Below are 24512 nucleotides of genomic sequence, written 5' to 3'. Positions count from 1 at the left end.
TTTCGCGGAAAATGAAGAGACTTGCGAACAGGAAACATTATTTTACAAGACATTGTTACCTGTTATGTCTACTATTGCCCACACACCTTTTTTGACTGCCTGAAAAAAGATTGATAAATGTGTAAAAGTGCGCTGCGACATGTTTGCTACCATTTCCCACACGATACGCACCATCTCTCCTGTGTATGTGGATGAGTGTGAATGGGTCATGTGAGTAGTTCAGACCCTATGAGAAAAGGTGTATAATATATATTTATATATATATATATATATATATATATATATATATATATATATATATATATATATATATCTTCTTCTTCTTCAAACTGCTCCTGTTCGCATGTGGTGTAACCAATCCACATCAAACTTGGTAGATTACAGTTTAGATGCAAAAAAAATTGCACTCCTGCGTCAACCAAGATGGCGGCCTGACGCAGTTTATGGAAAAACCTTTCAAAATCTTCTTCCTAGGAACCGGTTAACCGATTGTTCTGAAACTTTGCATATGTCATCAGCAACCAAACCCTCAAGTTTGTGAAGCAGAAGTTGCTGCGATAAATGTTACTATCAAACTGGCTGCCACCAAATTCACCAACATGCACACCAAACAACAAACTGCTTCTGCTCCAAAACCATTTAACCCACTTACTCCCAACCTGGTAGCATCATCCCGGTGACAATAAAATTCAGATATAAGACAAAATGGTGTTGTTTTGCTAAACAAGATGGCTGCCAGACCTTCATTTTCAAATAAAATTTAAAACTGCTTCAGTTTAAAAACCATTTACTTGATTAACTGCAAACCTGAAAAGCATCATGCCTGTGTCAGTACAATTAACTTTTTCAAAAATGGTGTTTGTGCCTGCGTTTCCTGGGGGTCTGGCCCCCCTAACTCCCCCCTTCGTTAAAGATGTCAAAATATTGTTTACTTTAACGGTATGCTTTGTATCAGGTATCCCCCCTTCATGACAGTCTTGAACCACCCCCCCCCCCCCCCCCTTCATGAAAGTGTGGATCTGCCCTGAGAGTAGATATTCTTTCTGTGCACAATAACGACACATTGTGGAATTTACAGGTTAATAATTACACAATCTATGTTATCATTTTCAACGTCAGCTTTTACAAATAACCACAAGCAACGCAACGTTACATAACTGAATGCTAAATCATTGTTTTCTTAAAGTGTTCTGACCCCTTGAAGAACAAAATACAATTTTAATTGAATATGCATTATAAACTAACCCTTTCTCAAGACAGTGTGTAATTTACACAATTACCAACCCATTCTAGAATAAGTTTGACGATTTGAAGACACGTCTTTCCAGTAGACGCTCTCTCGGTTAATGTTGGTTACACCTCAGAAGTTTTGGAATCTGGTGGTGTAGACAAATTGAGACATTTGCAATTGCATTCTAGAAACTCATAATATCAAGTCGAATGCTAATTGCAGGGTATGTAGGCAGCTCTGCAAGATTGTGCCGCAGGGCGAGGGGACCCAGGAACAGCAGAGTCTCTGATGATTTGATAAAACATTATTACAATGCAAGGGGAGGCGCGTCGGGAGAGTGGCACAAACTATAACCGCTGCTCAGAACCATTTCGACTTCATTCGGGACACCGCTGAGACTAGCAGGGCTGCACTGGATACTACACTGAACACACAGGACTAAAACAGCACTCAAACCTCACAGAAAACAAATCCGCGGAGAGATTGAGGATCTTATATAAAAAAAAAAAAAACACCAGCTCGAGCCTTGAAGGATAAAACAATATTATTGAGCACTGTATATATAGCCTAGATATTGAGATATTGTAAACACGCCGAACTCAGCAGGCAGGTGAGGGGTGGCAATGTGTGGCATTTCTGACGATCTGGATGTTCCTTCTCATCAGATCTGAACAACTCTGCAGGCTGGTGTGCTGGTACCTTTCCCCCTGCTTTTCAAGAACGAGAAGCACGGTACATGAGAAACGTTCAACATGTGAAGAAGCATATCTATCCAACCTTCCTACACAAGTTACTTTCCCTGAGGGATATGGTACTGAAGTTTCATACATTAGGAGCCCCATTTCAGCTCCCAGTGAAGAATTTTCTATTATTTTTGGGCAAATCTAAATTAAAACGAAATGAGGACCACAGCTTGCTATTTGCTAATCTCTTCGTTCTACCTGTGGTACGCCTTTGCTGAGGTAAGGACTTTTCACAATACTAAATGTATAGCTAACAGCAGTTCTTCAAGAATGCTAGTGGCGTGCTTTGTACAGCAAACACAGCACCGTAGGCTACGGGGTACCGTTTTATTATAGCGACCCATCACACGCCGCCTGTGTTTTTAAAGCACTACTTATATAGATTGTCATAACACAATTTGTAAGAACCGCGGTATATAACACATATCGATTATTATGCCCGAATGTGCTAGCTACTAACAATTGAGCTAACTGTAATTGGAGTCCCAAAAACATACTGAACATAAAGTTAGCATTTTTATGTGTTTTGAGTTTCAGGATATTTTTACACGCCTTTCTTTATGTCGAGGAGCGTACCGCGTGAAAGCCTGACAGTTTTGGAAACAGCGGTAGCTAAAATTCATAGCTTTAAGCTATTCAGGAGTGTCATTAGAATAAGTAGCAGAGAACATGAACAAGAAACACCCTAGACATGACATACGTTAAATATAACTTTATTACACAAACACTGTAAATACCATAGGGATTTGACAGCGTATTAGGAATTGCGATTATTAATACTCAATCATGTTCGGTCTTTCAGGGAATTATATTAGATCCTTATATATATGAAGCTTTTTTAAAGGTAAAAATTAACCTTGCAGATAACAAGTGCAGTTGGTTACAATTACATTTGAAACCTTCAATTACATTTTGTGTTTTTGAAATGTTAGCGATATTTGAATGGTTTATATTAGACCAAAACTTACGACCTGTTAGATAAAGACTGTTTGCTCACTTTCTCTTTAACTTATTTTCTTTCCAAGGAAGCAGAGATTCCCCAAGAACTTATTGAAAAATTGTCTCACAGTGAAATCCGCAGCATAAGCGATCTGCAGCGCCTCCTCGAGATTGAATCCGTAGGTAAATTTGGCTCTGTTCTTTTCCCCTCTGAATTTTGCTCAAAGGGATTATTCTGGTCGTGGAAGTGAAGGATCACGCTGTACTACTATGCAACCAACATAACATAAACACAACACAACACGTGCCGAGGTGTTGAAGTGTAGTAATCTAAATACAAGAGGAAGCAACAGCGATCACAATGCATTAGGGTAACTCAAAACGCAGTCAGTCGAACTTGCTTAGATTCCTAAACATACAAATGCAAGTACGGCTGAAGCGGAACGTCTTGCGTGAAGTGGCTTCACTGAGCCACAGCACGCCACTCTTTCATTACCTGTATAGTTTATACGCTGGTGACACATGCCACGTACATATATTCCAGAGTTGTAATTTCCGAATCCTTTTGTCTTGCTATGCATCTTATACCTCTTCTGTAATACAGTTACCCATGTCGGACCTTTATCTTGGGGGTGAACACATTTTATTAAATATAATGGGGGACAAGGAAAATGCAGATACGCATTGTTTATTACTAACGTTGAACTCAATACATTAGTATTTGAAATCGAAACGTACCAGTGGACTACACGACATTAAAAAGCGTGCCAGCAGGCTATAGCCGGTGATATTTGTCAGTATACTTTATTGGGGTATTATGGAGACAGTTGTCCCTAGTCTCATTTTATGACATGAGAGAATATGTCGTTATGCCTCTTAGTAAAATGAATACAGATCTAATCTTGGACATGGTCCCTGCTGAAGTGAACTATATAGAGATATTTCTGGGTTTTACAGAGACTGTATGCATTTACAACAGCCTATATTTACACAGGCTGTTGCCATATATCATCTGAGTTTCCCTTTAGCTTCGAGACAGCAGTAGCGTAGCACAAAATAATGAACCATGAAACTAGAGAAAACAAACACTGATACCTATTCAAGTGACTGGCCACACAGCCATAGTGCCTGAAACGAAACACTATACCCTTTCCGCTAAATTCATTAATTATAATTATTGTAAAGTTGAGTATAACGCATACAGCGACAATAGCATGTCAATAGCATGGGGGTGTTATTATATAGTTAGCCTAGAATTCAACAATGTTACCCCTGATTCTAACCGGCAAATATAGGATAGACAATATACCTTTTTATTACATATTCCATAAATTAAAAAGAAAAGACATGTAACACTATGACTATAAAAAAAGCATGAAACTGATCTTTATTAGCCTGGCTGGGTTATGGCTACATGGTATATGCATATCCATTCAAAGTATTGACCTCATATAAGTTTCACTGAGACACGCAGGAATTTAAGAGAGCTGGAAGTTCAGTTTGATTGAAGGCAACAAGCACGGGGATTAAAAGGAAACATCTACGCAGAATGTTATAGCGAGCAACAATACATAATAGATGAATGCACAGAATTTTCAGCTGTAAGCCTACATGGAATGTGTGCCTAAGATATGATATGCTCATGTTCGTTTAGTGGCAGCACTGTAGTAGTGCATTGAATCAGTAGAGAAAGTACCATGCTGGGATCTCATTAATATTGACCCATGCTATGTAGGTTCATAAAGCAAGACACCTCTCTACAGCTTTGCTAGAATACCCAAACAGAGCTCCAGACATTTTGCTGTCCCATCCCAGCAGTTAATCAAATAATGTGCTGTCGATCAATCACATTGCTTTGTGTACATTTTATCAATACAGGAAATGAGGTAGCAGCAGAATCAAAGACGAGATACCACAAGGATCATTCTGCAAGCCATGTGGACAAGCACACCCAGATATTAATAAGAAGAAAACGAAGCATTGGTAAGGTCTTTAATCTGGCATTAATAAATCATGTACTGCTAGACTGGAGCGATTCAAACTGTAACGACTGCATAATACCTGGGACACTGACAGAGGAATACAGCAGTAGTAGAAGTCTTTTCTTTCTGTTGAGAAGATATCCTGAAGCAGGTACATTCCTCGCATTCAGCTTCATGTTACGGCTTGTTTGACCAGGCTACTTTGAGAAATACTGCTTTCAAAATATGTGGTTAAATTCAAAGTGCTGAAATGTAATCATAATACATTCTCAAAATGAATCCATGCCATTATACTGCTGCTGAGCAGAGCAGAATCGTGAGGTGCAGTGACCCCTAACCAAGTGCAGTCTAGTACAAAGTGCTGTGACATTTATTCCCTGTCTCTATGTATAAATATAGACTACAAAGGAGTTTCTAATGGAAAAGTGGTGCGTGAGGTATTGAAACTCCAAAAGCGAAGACAGGATTCACTGCAGGCAAGCAGGCTGGCTATTATTCAGATGCATTTCCTGCAATCGCAAAGTTAGGGTGCTTTCAACTTTAGTGCTGCAGAGCAGCCAGCAGTGCTGTTGGTAGTTTTGGTTGGTCACCCCCAGTGCTTGCTGCAGGTTAGATTGTACTTCGCTTCAGGGCATTTCAAATGAAGGGCTTTTTAAAACAGTGTTTAGAACAATGTTATTGTTTTTATTATTAATAATAGTTAAGCCAAACCAATACTTTAAACTCAGAAATCAGGACATGAGAACTGTTGAAAATTAAGGTTAGGAGTCACTTCTGCACACAGAGAGTGGTGAGGGGATGGAATGGGATACCTGTTGTTGATGCTGAATCACTGGGATCCTTTAAGACCCAACTGGACAACATTTTGAAATCAATCAGCTGCTAGGTAGTAGACGAGCACAGATATACCGACTGAGTGAACGGGGCGGTACATCAGCAGCAGTCATGGTTATACTGCGAGGAGCCAGGAAACAGTCCTGGTCAACAATGACGAGCTACTGGGCGGTAAATGAAGGGTCTTTCATGCAAGCCTAGACCTTTTAGGCCTATTGTGCTATTCCTAATATAACCACCTTCAAATGTTCCAGAATCCTCTGCAGTGTTTACAAGAAACATATGGCCTTCTCCTGTGTTCTCCATGTCACTGAGGGTTTCCCAGTATTTTTTTTAATTTTTTTATTCACTCATCATCATAGATAAATCAACTAGGGAATTCATTTTTCAACTTCTGCTTGAGAATGTTTGCCAGGAGAAAGATCATTTTTCTTCTCAACATCGCTGTGAATCCAGATCACGCTCCCTCTTGCAACAATGCTGGTGCTCAGATTGAAATGAGTGGCGTAGTATGGGAACCAGCATGTTAAACATTTAACATTTAACATTTTTATTTTAATTTTTTTTTACTGCCAAATGCTCCTGAGTGAAAGTTGAGAAATGTATTTCCCAGTTGATTTTATGAACCATGATGTGTGATTGCAGATTTCAAAAGTGTCAAATATGTTTCAGAATATAACGCTGTGATACGGGCAACACGGAACACAGCAAAGTTAACGCAGTGCTTTTCTTATAAACTCTGCTGGGTGTTCTGTAAAACTTTCAGTGGTGCCCTGGATAGGATAGTCATTTCAAGGGGCTTGTATGATTGGAAATGGGCTGGGAATGGTGTTTCTGGTTTTAAATTGTAACCTTAACGTTTCCCTTTCAGAGGAAGCAGTGCCCGCGGTGTGCAAGACGCGGACAGTCATCTACGAGATCCCTCGCAGCCAGATCGACCCGACTTCCGCCAACTTTCTGATATGGCCGCCTTGCGTGGAGGTGAAGCGCTGCACTGGCTGCTGCAACACCAACAATATGAAATGCCAGCCATCGCGGATACATCACAGAACAGTGAAGGTGAGGACATGAGGGGAAAGCATTGCCTTTCACTTCTGAGCTCATCCATACTGGCTTGCACCTGAGGCTGCTCTCTAGTTACTGAGACAACCCTGGTCCCCAGTGGAGTATCTTGCTGACTATCTCTGCCCTGATCCTGACGAAACACTTTGGGACAAGTCAAGGTTAAAAAACAGAAATGGCTGTAGCCCAGACTAGTAACTTTATTTTTTGTCATGATCTCCAGAAGAGTTTGTGTAATTCTTTTACGGTTTCATAGATGGCTTTATTGTACATTCTTTAGTCAGGTGTGAAGAGCAGCTATGCCGCTTGTTAAATGCTGATGGTTTATGTGTGACACTGCCTGTCCTTCACCAAGTCCAATTCAGGGTCATTATAACAGTATAAAAGGGCCTCTGTGTTGTGGGACCCCTTTCAGATATATTTACTGCTTCATGAGCTCTTAGATCTTCAAACCTCATACTATTTATGAAAATGTTGACATCTTTGAGGTAAAACTACAAGCAGTCAAGTAAAAAAGTTTTGAAAAAATTACTTCTGAAATCTGAAATTTTATATGAATATCTTGCTATGATAGTACTGGTTGAGAAGCACTGCGTCTTTGAGAAGTGTTTTATTCATATTATCTTCCAGTATTTAAATGTGCCTTTGAGAAGTGTATTATTCAGATTATCTTCCAGTAATTAAGTGTGCCTTTGAGAAGTGTTTTATTCAGATTCTGTTTTCAGTAATTAAATGTGCCTTTGAGAAGTGTTTTATTCAGATTCTGTTTTCAGTAATTAAATGTGCTGATAGGTCTGGACAGACAATAACTCCACTGTGGGGGGTATTTGGGAATGTCCCCCGCTGTCCCAAACTGAGTCATAGGGCACAAACTCGTCCTGATGCATTCTGTGAGGCTGGAACATCCTCCTGGTTGAATGGATTGTTTTAGATTTCAATGGGACCTCTGAAGCCCCGAGAGGCTGAATGTCATTATTCAGCAGGTCCTCCGCAGAGTGCTTCACAGCCTCTGTAAGTGGTGCTTTTATGTGGGTTATTCTTGGAATGCAGTTACATATTTCTGTTTATGTGACATCATCTGGGATAAAAGGAACCCTTTTGGAGCTTTAATTATTAATAGAGTTTTTTTCAGCTAAGGTCATGGCATTGCATTTTTGGGGAGGAAAACCAAGACTTAGAGAAGCTTTATTCGTAAAGGTCAGAGAGTGTGCTGTAGCGGTGGCAGTTGTTAAGACATTCAGACATTGTCCATACGGCATGATTCCGTGCCAAGTATTGATTCTGACTAGGTCAGCATTTTCATGAGTGTTTCTGCCCAGTCAGTATGTTGTTAGGTTGCTTGGCTGCGGCCTATACAACACTCTTAAATGATAGGATAAGCACATCAATGACATGCCTGTGTTTCTAGTTTTGAAGGCTGATAAACACATCAATGACATGCCTGTGTTTCTAGTTTTGAAGGCTGATAAACACATCAATGACATGCTTGTGTTTCTAGTTTTGAAGTGTGACAAAAGCCATGACTGTTCAAGGTGGCATTACAGCAGCAATGTATACAACAACAAATGGGACATGTCTCTTCATAGAAAACTAATCAAAACCCATTGGCCTGGATTTTATACAAATCAACCTTATATTGTGGTTCGGTATTTGTTTAGGCCAGGATACAATTGAATTGCTACCAAAGGAATTCCTTAAAATGAAGCTAATATTGAAACAGAGCCTTCTAAACAAATACTGTAACCTACTGCAGGAAACTACATGTGTGCTTTTGTTTGTTTGTTTAATTCATTATTTATATTGCTTGTTTACATTTTAAGATATTTTTACAACACAGGCTTTTGAACATGCTTGCCTATTTCCACAATGGCCTGCCGTCTCCTTCGACTGCAGTATGGGAGTGTCATTTCCCAGGGGCAATTTGGCCAGAGTTGCCCTGGAGGTCAACTCCCCTGCTCTCCTTCACAAAACCCTGTCAGCTTTACACACCAGGCCTGGGATTTACATGTGATTCACAGAACAAGACCCCTAAAGGCCTGGTCACATGGTTGACTTTTGTCAACAGCAACAAGGGGGTGACAGATGTTGCCAGCTTGTGTGACCACCCCGGGCAACACCCCAGCGACACATGGTTCCCACTTAGGACGATGTCCTATTTTTCAGGCAACATTTTCAGTACCAGCCAATCAAATGTGATAGTATTGTCACATGATGATAAGGCTAGACCATAACATCAGACAGACAGCGTATATGATACATTCTTGTTCCTGCATTTCATCCAATTAATTATATATAGTCTATAGATATGCAATACAGTGTGTATGTGGATAAGCGAATGTTATTGTCCACGATTACAATAACATATTTAAGTTATGGATACAATTCTACAATAATAAAATACACGTGTACCATATTTTTTAAAATGTTTTATTTTAAATTAATTTGCCATGTATGCAGTATGCCTGTCATTCCTACATTATCCCCCAATCATAACATCTTTCATTTTAACAGTAAACTAAGTGAAAAAAAGCCTTCTTGCTCTTAAAAGCCTAGAATTAAAAGTACAGTATTGAAAAGGATAATGAATACCGATATATTTATTATGTTAGGCATATTAAATATGTAGGCCTAACTAAATAATTCTACTAATGTACAACTTTTATTTAATTAAGAAGGAACTGCAGGTTTGTTCATGTAATTAGTACATTTTCCGTAGTCTTCCTTCGCATCATGTTTACCACTCGTGACAGAAACATGCATTGTGATTGGTTTGCATTGCATTGTTGCCTGTGTGTTGCCAGCTGTCGACTGCAGGCTTGTCTCTCGTGTGACCACCGCAAACTGCAAGGCAACACGCAGGCAACATATGTGTTCCTCTTGTTGCCGTCAACAAAAGTTTCCTGTGTGACCAGGCCTTAACAGCACAGGCATCCCCACATACCACAGCAGTGCACTGCTGGAGGGATTACACCAGGGCTATCCCCAGCCACAGCTCAGTCCTGTGACCTGGCTCTGTGACCTGGGAACACTTGCTATGTGTGTAATTAGGCTCACTGATTAATAATTTGAGTATACTGGCATGTGTTATGTAAAGTATACAAGCTGCATGTCCGTGTTGTCAGTTTTAGTAACAGTGGCAGGACCAACAGCAGATCTGAGAGCCTTTGAAAGAGTGCTGAGAGCTGGCAGGGCTTCAGTGTCCTGTGCAGGTTACTGCTGTTACCCAGACTCACAAGGGAAGTTCACAGGCTCTTTGCAGCCCCAAATACTTCCCAGAACAATGTAACCCCCTTTTTAGACTTGCTGTCAGGTTAAACAGTGCTGTCCTGGCTGCCCGTGGTGTTTTTTAATAGGTCAAAAGTGTAGTTCGCTCTACTGTCCTCAGAGCCAACCCCCCCCAGTCTGTACAGTTTGAATACTTGAATATTTTAATGAGTAAAACAGCTGTATTAAACCATGAAATAAACAGAGTGTGTAATTACTAATTGGAATGATCAGTGCTCTTCAGTGTTAACATGCTGGTCCTTTAATGACAGAGCTGGAGGGGTATGGCTGGTTTATGGCAAGTGATTATCCTGACTCGTGCTAAAGCTCTGAGACAAAACACTAAAAACAGCAGGAAAATATGTGGGGACTGTAAAAATATTAGTGTGATGCTGTAGTGAGATGATTAATTGTGGTGTTCATGGCAGCAGGTGTTTTCAGGAGACAAAACGTCAAGTATTTCATTATATGGTGTTGTGCTTTGACTTGTAAAATATGTCTCAGGTTTTTTTTCGTGCTTGAATTGCTATTGCCTTGAGGAAGCAGACACTAAGGATCTGTCTGTTTTTCAATTGATTCTCGTAAACTGGGTGCAAGTCTATGCTTTCTATTATAGTGCACTATATTAATACTCTGCTGAAGGGTACACTGTCCAACAATACTGTTCATTTTTCCACTAAAAGATTAGCCTTCAATGAACACTAATCAGACGGCTATTGTTCACTGTCCAGTTGTTTTATGTTCCAGTGTGATTTTGTGCTGTTGAAACAAGCCTCCTCTTCTCTTGAATCTTGCTTGCCACTACATTTTGTTATAAGGGGAGAAACACCTGGGACAAAACTAGAAACAAGCAACTCAGGCTAATGTAAGGTGCATGTTTGTTCTTTGTTATTTGATATATTTCCACCTCAGACTGGACGAAAGAGAAAAATAATTCGAAAGCTTGAGATTGGAAATAGCGGAGAGCGAGTTGAAGCAGTAAGGGAACGAGAATGCATGAACACTGCCGATAAGAACTTCACACACTTTCTCACAGACACCAATGAACAATACTCTGGGCTTGATATTGATTTCTTTCATCTATAAGAGAAGGAAACAGTGGAGGATCCTGTAGATAAAGCCAGCAGCACTTGAGGTAATTGAAACCGGGTTACAGCACACTTTTCAACGCTTGCACTGCTTTTAAAAACCCTGCATCTGTCCAGACAGGCAGGGCAAAGCAAGCTGAAAGCCTGTTCACAATAACAAAGAACAGAAAAGAAATGGATTTCCGCTGGCTAGCATTCCCTGTTATTTGTATTCTGTACACTCTGAGACAGTTGTGTAGCAGCAAGCAAAACACTACTGAGTGGTATAACCTTCTCAGAAATGTAGACACATATTACACTAGAAAGAAGGTCAGAAATCTCTGTAAGAACATAAGATAATGTACAAACAAGAGGAAGCAATTTAGCCCATCTAAGCTCATACGGTTCCTAATAACTGATTGATCTCAAAACTCTGTCAAGTTTGGTCTTAAAGGATTCCATTGATTCAGCAGCAACAAATACGACTAGGTAACCCATTCCATCCCCTACCACTCTCTAAGAAGTGTCTCCTGCCCTCTGTCCTAGTTTCCACTTAATTTCCAACTGTGCCCTCTGGTCCTTGTTTCTGTGCTTTGTTTAAGTGTTGCTGAACAGGCGCAGTAGGGTATCAAAGACAATGCATTACTTTCCTTAGCTGTCTTCTTTGTTGTACGTATTCCTTGCGAAAAGCAACCAGACTAAACCCAGGCTTAAACGAATGAACTATGAAGACTGAATCTATTTACCCTCGAACAAAGAAGAATTAGAGAGCTTGACTGGAGTCTTTCAAATCTTAAAAGGAGTTGGCAAAGTTAACCTTAACCAATACCTTAAAATTAAAATGAAGTTTTTATGATGGGATGAAATAACCTTATTTTCTTGTTCGGTTTTTCAAAGTATCCTGCAAGGATTTTTCAAAATGCGTGTGACCTGTGTGGGTACATTTAAATATGGGTGAAAACAGGGAATCCATTTTAAACAAACACACACATTTTAGTTTTACAAAGAGCCTAACTAAAAAGAGTAAGTTTCCTTGTCCCGAGAGGTTACAACTCTTCATTGCACAAGCAAAGTTTTAAACTAATCATCTTTTTTGGTTCTCAGATAATGTAACCCTTAATTCCTTGAGGTTTCATAACTACACGGAAACTCTTTCTTAGCCTCGAGTCCCAGCCCTGAATCAATGCTTGCTCTTGTAAACAGTACGGGTCTTTTGCCTCTGATTTTGCCCTGATTCATTGTTGAACACATCTAAAAAAAATGTGGTGCTCAAAGCACTAGCACCATAACACTAGATCAAAAACTGAGGAACATATTACCCTGACCCACGGCTGACCTCCCCCCCCCCCCCAACCCAACAAAGCATTCTTGCATGCCACAGGTCGTTCTAAATCTTCCTCCACATGATTCTGACAACCTTGGAAAACGGCTTACAGTGCGGTGCTTCTGAGTGCGGAACTTCTGTTTGCTGGAGTATGAGAGCTGAGAGCAGACCCCGCTCCTTGTTATAATGGGCAGGCACAGAGATGGAAGCTCCACAGCAGCTCTCTTCAAACGGTGGCTGCTGCTCCTGCTAAAGCTGGTCTGCAATATTAACCTTTCGCTTAAACTTCTGACTTGTTTTTATTTAATCAAAAAGGGTTGTGCAAGCTCCAGAGGGCTATGACACTTCTGAAGCCTTTTCAGAGGCTGATTGACCCTCATTGCCTTTTTACAGATTTGAAGGGGCCTGATAAGCCCTCAGCACACCTACAGGGTCCAGACTATTGTTACCTATTTACCTGCCATTTTGGTTTGGAGCCCTGCTGATTGGAGTCATGAGAACCTGTTTACTTTGGCCTGCAGATAAATGAAGGCATGACTGTTGCTAACCAATGGCAAAAATGGGGCCCGATTGTCACTAAAGTAGCAAAGAGTAAATTAAGTAGCAAACAAAGTGACAACATCGTGACCCATTAACCTTAAATGATGAATGAACATAGCTAACCTGAAAGCAGATTGTGAACCCCTTTCTGTGTCGTGTGCTCGAGAGAGAGAGAGTGAAGAAATGAACAGGGTTGAAGACTTGCCTGTGTGGCTACAGTATATTGTCCATGTAAATGTTTAAGTGGACTGAATGAACTGTATATATTTTGAGTCTGGTTGCCTGGTAATTTATAACTACTTGAAACAACTTGTAAAGTAATATAATAATAATAATAATATTTTATTGCCTTGTTGACGTTTGAAAATTAAGTCAGCAATCTGGGAACAGAATACATGCTTGTGTAAAATATCCAGCTATGTAAAACTATCCTTTGTTTAAAATGTTAATCGGTGTATAATATCTCTGGCACCATTTCATTTGAGGAACTGTCACAAAGACGGCCGGAGTGGGTGGCGTCAGACCAGAGCCAGGAAATAAACAACAGAGAGGTGTGGTTTGGTGGAGCTGAGCGAATGGTTTCGCTCAGCATTTAATAAACAGAACAGAAAATAAAAAGGTTGTAAACATACAAAAACACAGGACACGGCACTTGCGCCAAAATAAACAGACAAACAAAACGGACTACACAGACAAAACACAGTGAGCAGATTTAACTACTATTACTATTACAAATATTACCTCCGTCTCCTATCCTTTCTCCACTCACCGAACACACAACCCCGAGTGCATGAAAATTTGTCTATATATACTGTTGTGCTGGGATTCAATTACTAATTAATTATTCACTTGAATCCCAGCACGTGAATGAATTACGTGCAACCCCGTGCTCACATATTACATTTAACCAGCACGTGAAGTGATTTGTGCCCTCCTCGTGTCTAAATACACGTGAAACACAGACCCGTTTATATCCTGTGTACCAATCTCTATACACCAACATTAACACACGCAACATACAACACTTAACACACACATGCACACAGGGGCGGGGCGCATTGCCACAGGAACGTATAGGCTCGGCAATAAATTCTGATGCAGTATGGATGGTATGATTTTATATTCAGTCCCTATATAGCGTGAATGTATAATTTCCATCTAAAAAGTAAAATTAATTGTGTCCCCATATTTCAGCATACAAGAAATTTTACTATATAATTTACTATAATTAATATAAAATGTTCAAATCATGTGTGCCATATGAAAATGGATGAGGCTTTTTTTGAGACTGAAATACATGGTAATGTGAAAGAAGAGAGTTGGAACTTTTGAAATCAAACCAGAAGACAAATGAAGTTCATATTTACTTGAATTGAAATTTCAGGTAGATTTTTTTGCTTTGTCAGTCTGTTCATACTGATGGTAAACATGTGCATGTGTCATCCTGATTAAAATATCCTGATTAAAATATGCAGGCTGTGTGGTTCTCTTAGGCCCTGTCCACACTATGCCTTTAAACCGTATTAGTTGCCTTTAAACCGACTTAAAAGTGCTAAATACGGTTTTGTGTCCACACTACACAACATCTGGTTCTAATTAGATTGCATCAGGTAGTGCGGTTTGTCAGAAGTGTGGGCACTGTAATACCGAACTACATTTTTTGTGTATCCTCCAATATCCCAAAATGCTTTCTGATATGTTTTGGCGTGTGGACATTACAAATACAGTACTCAGAACAGACACCTGAAGGAGTTGAGAACGACTATCAATACTGCTGTACCATATACAATTTCTGAGGCTTGTTGGATCATGGAGCGACATGATCAGATTCCGAAATCAAGTCACATTGATATCTGGAGCGATGAAATCAGTCAAGGAGAACTTCAAAGTTCAAAAGTTCAAAATGAAACGCAAACATTATGATAATATGTACCTTGTGTTTTAAGAAACAAAGCCTAACGTTCATACTAGAAGCGCTATGTCATCCGTGGGCAGGGCCTCCATATTTGCCGGGTTGTAAACACAAAATACAGTGCATGATGGGATAATGTCATTCAGTCCCACAGTCCATTGCGCTGCGAGGAACTGTAACCAGACTATTTTAATAGTGTGTGTACACATTAAGCCTGACTAAACATGAAATGGTACTTTAGTGTGGATGCTTTGAACTGGACTAATTAAAATGTTTTTGAGTACAGTTCTTGAGATCAGTTATGTAGTGTGGACAGGGCCTTAATAACAGAGGAAAGAAAGCATTCCAAGACAGATAACCTCTCCCTCTGTATTTAAGTTATTTTGGAAGCCTGTTTAATCATGCTTTGCTAAGCGCGCATAACGCTTCAGGTATTCATTGCTCGGTTTGTTTTTTCTCTTGCAGGTTGCAAAAGTGGAGTATGTGAGGAGAAAACCTAAATTAAAAGAAGTGCTGGTGAGATTAGAAGAGCACTCCGAATGCATGTGCACGTCGCAGCATTACCACACAGAGCACAAAGAAGCAGAAACAGGTAACACGCTTTTTATTTCACCACATTCTTCTTACTTTGTGTATATAAGAATTATTCACAGCAAAATGAAAATCAGTGGGTATTCTCTGGGCTTGGGGGTTGTGTGTTACTGGAACTGGAATTTTAATCATCAGTGAAGATTTAAATATTGTACATACAGTCGACAATTATCAAAATAGATGTAAAAAAAAAGAAATTAATACGTTTGAATAATACTATTAAAGTACTTGAAGCTTACGAACAGTTATATCAATTGTGAATGAACAGCCATTCACTATATAGGTCTCAAATGTGCAGTTTTGAAAGAAGCACATGCTTTATCAAACATGCATTTTCATATCAAAACATGATATCTGGTACTGCACTAGGGTTTCGTGGGCCATTTCACCTGGAGGGTGACCAATCAGCTGCTTCTCCTGTTACATGGCCGAGAAAACATGCTTTAAATTGAAAATACATGTGTGCTATAGCATGTGTTTCTTTCAAACCTGCACATTGAGACATGTTTAGCCCATGGACGTGCAAAACAGGTATTTACCAATATAGGCATTGCTTCACTATTGTACAGCGATACTGTAACAATACTTTTGGAATATCATTGTCATGTCAAAATATAAAATTGTTGGTGCCATCTGACAGTAGCTGTCCTTGTGTTTATAGCACAGAACCATTTCCATAGCAGCGTCACTGTCGCTGAAGGCCATTTTGTATTTTATACAAGGAGAGTTGGTGTTTATTCTCCTTAAAGATTAAAGACAACCAGTCTGAACAAATTTGTTTGATCCCAGTAAAGTAACTGCCTATGTATTAGAAAACTGAAAATAGTGAACTTCAGGGGTTCCAACCATTAGCTGTTATCATCCATAACTATTAAACACTTAACAGTGTGGAATTTAGACGTGCTAAAAGAAACTTCATACATTAAATGACAAACGTTTCGACTGGAAGTGTGTTTCAGTATTATTTGAAGACATTGAAAAAGTAGTTGAAACATTTGTCACTGAATTATTTATTACGTTTATTTTAGTAATTCTAAATTCCGTATAATGTATTTCCGTCATATTGATGACAACATTGTGGTCACAATCTATGAATTTAAGAACTCTTCAAAGTTTTTTTATCGTCCATCATCAGCATGATAAAACCCTGAATTATAGTTAGGGCTTGAACTTTTTGGTTTTTATTTTCCAAATCTCTACCTCCCTTTAAATGTTAATTAGTCATTGTTAATGTGTCTCTGCAGCCTAATAAAGAGACAACTACTAATTAAAGACTGGGTTTATAATATTTTTTTTCTTTGCTACAAATCAAGGAGATTTTAAATGCTGGACTTGCTGTCAGTGTACACTCTGGGTACTCTCTGCTGAAAAGAAAATCTGTCAGGCCAACTCTGTTAAACGAGTAAAAATAACAAAAGCAGAAAGATAAAGTAGGCGACTGCAAGAATGGAATTTAATTAGTATGAGCGATGAGCAATTAACGTCATTGCCATGTCTGTTTGAAATAAAAATGAAGCGAAACAGAATCAAGCTCAGTCAAGATGTGAAGGTACAACACTTGACATTGTTTTGTAATTAAGAGCTTTCTCTGAGTTTAATTAGGAAACAGAATCGGCTCAAAATAAGTTTAAGGGACATGTGATCCAAAAATAAAACCTGAAAACTTCAAACTCTAATATAGTTGAAGAAACTATCAAAACCAATCTTAGATCACTTTAGTCCTAATGTAAAAGCCATCGTGAATACGGCATTTGTTCAACATTACACTGGTGTCTCTGTCTCGCAGGTGCAGTCTCCTGAATTAGTTTGCTTTCATATACTGACTGTGGCTGTTTTTACCTGGGCACTCTTTACAGCTGCCTTTACAGCGCTACAAATGGGATCTTGTACAGTAACTTGTGTAGATACCATCAAGAGAAATATTTCTCACCTTGCAGTTACTGACTGGTAGTCAATTTCAATGTAAAGGTCTTGAATAACTAAACTGTTTTAGAGCCAAAGCCCAGTTTGGCTTGTTGTTTGACCTCTTAGTAAATATTTTGTAGCGCTTGTTGGATCGTTTCCAGAGTCTTTCATTGTTTTGATGTATAATTTGGAATTTCTAAGCTTCCTATAGAACAGTCAATAGTATTCCAAGTGAATAACATGGCGATGGTAGAACAGTCAATAGTATTCTAAGTGAATAACATGGCGATGATAGAACAGTCAGTAGTATTCTAAGTGAATATCATGGTGATGATAGAACAGTCAATAGTATTCCAAGTGAATAACATGGCGATGATAGAACAGTCAATAGTATTCTAAGTGAATAACATGGCGATAATAGAACAGTCAATAGTATTCTAAGTGAATAACATAGCGATGATAGAACAGTCAGTAATATTCTAAGTGAATATCATGGTGATGGTAGAACAGTCAATAGTATTCTAAGTGAATAACATGGCGATGATAGAACAGTCAATAGAATTCTAAGTGAATAACATGGTGATTTTCCAATGACAGAGAAACAATTGTGAGCAATGTCTCTTGTTTTGGTAGTTTCTTAACTATAAACCAGGGTTCTAAATGATCAATCATGTTGTTTTGGTTAAATAGGTTTAGCATGTCATGTGATTTTACAGAACTGTTTGACGCAGTAATGAGCTCTCATATACTGTATACAACATATTAAAAAGGCTTGTTTATCTTTAATCTGGGCTGTAAAAGACAGAGACACTTTAAAGAATATCCATTGTCCATTGTATAGAAATGGCTAAATGTATAAAAACAAAACCTTTGCAATGGGATTCAATTACCTGCATAAGCTGTTTGTGTCCAAAGGCTAGAATTCCTGATTGTGTGGCTCCTTGAATGGATATCAAGCCTGATACAAATCTTCAGTATTTATGACTTGCTGTGCAACACGAATGCATTTCCTCAGGGCGTTTAACAAGCCCTGCCCTTATGTTGACAGGAAGGACTAGGGCCACAGGTATAAAATGGAAACGCAAAAAGTTAAAACGCAACAAGGATTTATTGCCAACATAAAAACATACCCGGGACCTGTTTGCAGCGAAGGTAGGACTTAACAAGATGGGCAAAGGGTTACAAGCCAGCACATGCAATGAAAAAGAAATAATCATGAAACCTACGTCACAAAATAAAGGAATCGCTTTTATAATCTTGGCACCTTTCACTGTAAGCTTGTGTTCAGATGAGATGTGATTGGCTTGGATATTTCTTCCAGCTGGCTATGTGTTGTATGCATCACTGCTTGCTGGACTTGCACTGTCTGCTGCTTCCTTCCTTCACTGCTTTTGAAGGAGCTGTCACTTCTTAGCATCCACAACATGATTCAGCACCCATTGGTTTACTTTCAGTGAAACTGAAGATGTCCACTGCATACACACAAAATGCACTTCTGTGATTATCTGTTAATGCTTTCAAAGGCTTGATAGGTTTAATCAAGGTAAGGTGTTACATTGATTATTAAGTCTAGATTTATTTAAACAACAACAAAAAATACAAAAACACGTTGTAATTGGACAACAGGGACTCAGAGCTATTTACTTTAAATTTGCACTTTTAAAAAAAAATAGTAAATAAGCAGAATACAAATCGGGCATTTAATGTAGGGGCTTGAAAGTAGTTGCTTTCATTTAGAATTGAGTGCTTTTACCTTTCAGGCAAAAGGTAATGGTGATTCAGAGTAAATAGCTTTGAGACTCTGTTCCTCATTTAATCCAACACTTTCAATTGGAATCATAATCTCAATAGCTCTGCAGACAGTTTTAAACAATGACGAATAATTAGTTTCTCTTTCTCCTTCCAGCAGATGTGAGGTGAAAATAAGCTACGGAAGGACTGGTGTCTGGGGTCCGATGCACTTCGACACGTTGAATCCCTGAACTGATCTGCCAAAGATGCTTTCTGACAATTCTTCTGAAATGTGAAAACATAAAAACCTGTTTGCAGGAACAAATTACCGCGGAATGACAAAAGGAACAATGTTCGTTTGTTTTATTGTGACATATAAAAGGAGTCAAGCACTGTGAGACAAACAAACGGAGGGTTCGTAAGAGCACAGCGAGTGAATCAAGCAGCAGCAGCGGAGCAGCCAGATGTGCTTTTTGTCCCCAATTCTGGCTGCTTTCTAAAGGCTCTAGTTGACTTTGTGACATGTGGATTAAAAGCCATTTGGAATCTGTTGACATGCTCTGGAAAATTCTAGCACAGTGGATTGAATCTTCGTTGGAAGCCTTGTACAGTAGTCAGTTGTGTCTTGAGGGTTTGCTTAAGAAAGATTTCCTATAACCTTTGTTTAACCTTCATTTTTTGGTGGAAAAAATATACTTTTCTTACAGAAGACTGCACATCCTACTTCACGCAGTTAATGCCTCTGCTAATAACATTTAATGAACTGTTTAAGACAACGCATTTCCTTATAGTATTTGTTTCGCATGTTGGTTTTAATAATTTAAAGCATTCATGTAAATATAAGACAGAACAAATCACAGGATAGCCACAATTCCTTTTTTTCACAGTCTATATATCAGTATAGTTGAACTCTTATTTCACAGATGTGGCTATGTGAAATGTAGAAAGTCTGGACTAGCTGCATTGTTCAATGTAAATTGTAGCCACACAATTACTGTATTTGAAAAAAAATCTAAATTCTTTATTTTTGGTAAAATATTATGCTTACATATATTCAACAAGAAATATGTTTTGTTTTGTATTGGTGGAATGTTTGTATTTTTATCTCAAGATAATTCAACAACATTTTTTTTTTATATATATATATAGCATCACAGTAAAAGATTTGTTTGCTTTTCCTGAACCACAACAGAAATCTCATTTCAGTTCTACAGTATTTAACATGTACAGTCTGATGGAGATGCAAATACGAGCTGTAATACCAAGAAAACACATCCATGCAGACATTTCTGTACAACAGTGCTCCACTTCAGCAGAGTGTACAGGTCATTCAATTCATTACAAGCTTTGCATTTTAATTGATGCATACGTTTGGATTCAATTAGTCTAAACCAGAAATCTGTGGTATTTAAACTTTAAACAAAAAGAGAGACAGTTCTGTTGCTGATATAATTCACATTAAATTGCTGTTTCTCTTCAAGCAGTTACAGGTTAGAATTGGTGCTAAACCAATTTTCATGACAGACTTCTTTTTGACCTGCATTCTGCTTGTCTCCTTTGATAACAGACTCATTTGTTGGCTACAGATTATAATGCAGTCTGTGACTGGTATGATGGTAAATGACATGGGTATGCAAAGCCCATGTGTCTGTCTTTTTCAGACACCTTGGAAGAAAAAAATAATTTATATATTTATGTTTTCAATAAATATATTTCTGCTCCATTAAACTTTATATAAAATAATTTATTTTGGGTCTTTTCAACCACAGTTTTTTCACAGAAGCAATACATTTGACTACACCGAATTTAGTGCAAGGATCACATAAGAACATTTACAAACAAGAGGAGGCCATTCCTTAGTAGATGATTGATCTCAAAACTTTGTTAGGTCGGGTCTCAAAGGATCCCAGTGATTCAGCATCAACAACATGACTAGGTAACCCATTCCATCCCCTCACCACTCTCTGTGTGAAGAAGTGTCTCCTTCAGCAACATGACTAGGTAACCCATTCCATCCCCTCACCACTCTCTGTGTGAAGAAGAGTCTCCTTCATCAACATGACAAGGTAACCCATTCCATCCCCTCACCACTCTCTGTGTGAAGAAGAGTCCCCTTAATCAACATGACTAGGTAACCCATTCCACCCTCTCACCACTCTCTCTGTGAAGAAGAGTCCCCTTCCGACTCTCCTAAATCTCTCAGATTCATTTCCAACTGTTTACTGGTCCAGGTCTCTGTGCTGCCCTTAAAGTATTGGTTAGGGTTAACTTTGTCAGCTTTAGGATTTTGAAGACTTCAGTCAAATTCCCCCTCATTCTTTGTTCCAGACAAACCAGATTCGGTTCTTTCAGCCTATCTTCATAGCTCAGTCCTTTAATTGCTGTGATTAGTCTGGTTGCTCTTCATTGGACTCTCTCCAGGGTCACAATTATTAAATGAATGATGTTCTTTAAAAAGTGTGTATGTTATATCCAAAGTTTAACTTTACTATAGAATTCCAGTGCAACCTCACCCCAAGACCAAAAGCCAAGGGGCTGCAGCTGTCATAGGCACTTCCACATCCATATTACTTTCTTTAAACCTACTTACTTGTCCTTTAGTCCTTCATAATCCCATATTATAATAACGAGAAAGTCTGTGACCAGGGAGGTGATGTATATATCTACATGTGTGATAAAAAAAACTTACCAGAAAGGGATCCTGTGCATAGAACATACAACATAGCTCTAAAATTAAATTAAAAAAAAAACCTTTTCATGTTTAATTCTGTTGTTCTTGTGATTTATTCTAAGTGTATACATTGTGTGTAGGGTATCTCTTCTTATGATTCAACTTCACGTTGTGGTCATGAGATATCTATACAATAAAGAACACTCTGCACACGCTGTGTAAATGTATAGGAAATATGAGTGTTTACCATAACACTGCTATAGTGAGTTATTTCAAACAAAACTTTTTTAGCTGGCATATAGAGATCAGAACATGTTGTTGGATTAATGTGAAGGTTTAGCATGCATGCCCACGGGAAGTGTTTTAAATTTGCTGAGGATCACTTTGTTTTAGCTTACAGGGCCTGTAGAAATTTGACAGAATCGTGATTTTGTCAGTTAATTCAGAATGTCCTTGTGGTCCTCAGATCAAGGAGGTAGCAGGTGTTTATTTTGTTTATTTAGCAGACGCCTTTATCCAAGGGGACTTACAGAGCCTAGGGTGTGTGAACTATGCATCAGCTGCAGAGTCACTTACAATTACGTCTCACCCGAAAGACGGAGCACAAGGAGGTTAAGTGACTTGCTCAGGGTCACACAATGGAGTCAGTGGCTGAGGTGGGATTTGAACCAGGGACCTCCTGGTTACAGGCCCTTTTGCAGTCTCCTGCGTCGCTTCAAATGAAATAAAAAACAAGAGAAAGTAGCTCTTTCAGAAGCTCCAGAAGAGTTGCTATTTTTCAAAAACTTACAAATAATAAATTATACTGCCATATGGATGTTTATTTATATGTGGAAAATAACCCACTTAGAAATAATAAACTCTGAATAGTTAGGATGAATAATTTAATATGCAAATAATCATACACCACAGACAAAAGACATACACGCTTTTAATAAAGTTAAATACATATATTTTGTTTACTTATCTAAATTTGTAATCTTTTTTAATAAAATGTTTATTGGTATATATTGGCTGAATATTGGTTGTGATTGCTTTGGCTTGAGGAAGTATAAAAGTGGCGGGTAATCCATATAAACTGACTTCTTAAAGGAGCCACAAGGGAGACCATACCACCAGACAGCAGCTGATACAAAGGGGACTGGAGACAGCATTGTGCAAACAGGAGAAGGAATGTGGGATCATAGTGACACAACTGTGTTATTACTGTAAAGGGCTTGTCAAATATAATTGAAACAAACTCAAACAAACTGACACACCAGCAGTGACAGATAATAGAACAATATATTAATTTCTGATATGCAATGTCTTCTGCTCAAGAGATAAAACAATAATACATGTTACTTTAAGTTGCTGACGCTATACTGCAGTTATTTGAATATTATAATTCTAAAGCCAAGTCCCATTTTTTAAAAAGTGTTTCCAGTTTGAGGCTGATGTAACAGAACTCAAGTCTGACTTGTTAGCAAGTTAAGTACACCAGTGGTCCTTTAGTAGCAGGTGAGTAGTACTGAGGTTGAATATAGTTGACTAATACTGTAGGGTGTAACTATCCGCTGCTTCATTTTACTGCCTTTGTGTTTCTGGGGGGTTAAGTACAAACGTGAATTAACTAGTTGGGAGTCTGCTCCTCTAACAGCTGGGAGAATGACATGTGTTTCTGATTCGCTCTGCAGCAGAACAAATATCCAGAGCTGTGTTTGAGGGTGTCCTGCTGGTTACAGTTTAACTAGGGTTTTTACAGTCAGCTGGGATTAGAGTGGGGAAGACACAACAACTACAGTAAGGAGGAGCTAACCTTGTGCATATGCAGGAACGCTGACTTTCCACACAAATATATGTATGTGGACTCCGCCCTCCGACAGCTGCAGCTAGGGCGAACACGCAAGGACTCCATGAGACAGGCTAACACGCAAGGACTCCGTGAGACAGGCGAACACGCAAGGACTCCGTGAGACAGGCGAACATGCAAGGACTCCATGAGACAGGTGAACACGCAAGGACTTGCTTCAGTGTTACTGCCAGCATATGTCCAGTTTCGAGACGACGTTCTGCTGTAATCTCAGAACTAACATGAGCAACCCACCCTTGTGACCCGATAGCACCTTTCCAAAACAGAGCTGAGTTGCTTTGTCAGTCTTGTTTTAGGTAAGAGAATCTAAGTGGAAAAGGAAAAAAAATGCTTACCCACAGAAACTGGTTTACTGTTGCTTCTCTGTCCCATCAACGCTTCCTCTGAAACAGTCCTTTATGATTCCATCCCTGGATTATGGAACTGCACGTTACAGTTAACAACACTGGAAACATATTTTTGTTTTGCAAAAACATATGAACTTTATTAGTAAAAATATGTACTCTCTTGCAAAATATCAGTGTTATTGTAAAGCTTTACTTTCTGGAGAATGCACTTATGGTTTCACTAGAGGTGAAGTTCTTACAGTGTAGATTTTTAGTTCAATGCATACAATATCTGAAATATGACTTCCACAGCCTTGTAAAAGTTTACCACGGTAATGCTTTCCCCATGGCTATACTATGCATTTACCATCGATTACACTATGTAACACAATTTTTGTTCCTGGGTAGTAAGTGTTATTTCCTAATTGCTTATGCCTCAAAAGTATAGAAAATGGCTATTATTCCCCACAAACTTTGCTTTTGTGACCAGGACAGTGATATTTAGAAATTTACCTATTTCCAATGAGAAAACGGGCGA

At 38.8% G+C, this 24512-nt stretch overlaps 1 protein-coding gene across 4 annotated transcripts; it reads left to right on the top strand.

Moving 5' to 3' along the window:
- The first annotated feature begins 1591 nt into the window (after positions 1 to 1591).
- Positions 1592 to 21890, top strand: LOC117431157 (platelet-derived growth factor subunit A-like). Of its 4 annotated transcripts, none has more exons than XM_058995996.1 (7): positions 1592 to 2193; positions 3000 to 3096; positions 4792 to 4896; positions 6601 to 6788; positions 15364 to 15490; positions 18443 to 18546; positions 19304 to 21890. In XM_058995996.1, the coding sequence occupies exons 1-6, from the start codon at positions 2131 to 2133 to the stop codon at positions 18514 to 18516; spliced, it is 654 nt and encodes a 217-aa protein (XP_058851979.1). In that variant the 5' UTR covers positions 1592 to 2130; the 3' UTR covers positions 18517 to 18546; positions 19304 to 21890. The 4 variants fall into 4 exon arrangements, with proteins under 4 accessions (XP_058851979.1, XP_058851978.1, XP_033907724.1 ...); XM_058995995.1 differs by having other exon boundaries at positions 19301 to 21890; XM_034051833.3 differs by lacking the exon at positions 18443 to 18546 and having other exon boundaries at positions 1593 to 2193.
- The last annotated feature ends 2622 nt before the right edge of the window (positions 21891 to 24512 follow it).

The sequence above is a fragment of the Acipenser ruthenus genome, chromosome 22 (assembly GCF_902713425.1).
Source record: "Acipenser ruthenus chromosome 22, fAciRut3.2 maternal haplotype, whole genome shotgun sequence".
Taxonomy (NCBI): Eukaryota; Metazoa; Chordata; class Actinopteri; order Acipenseriformes; family Acipenseridae; genus Acipenser; species Acipenser ruthenus.
The sequence above is the reverse complement of the archived record's forward strand: the minus strand, read 5'-3'. Positions and strand labels throughout refer to the sequence as shown.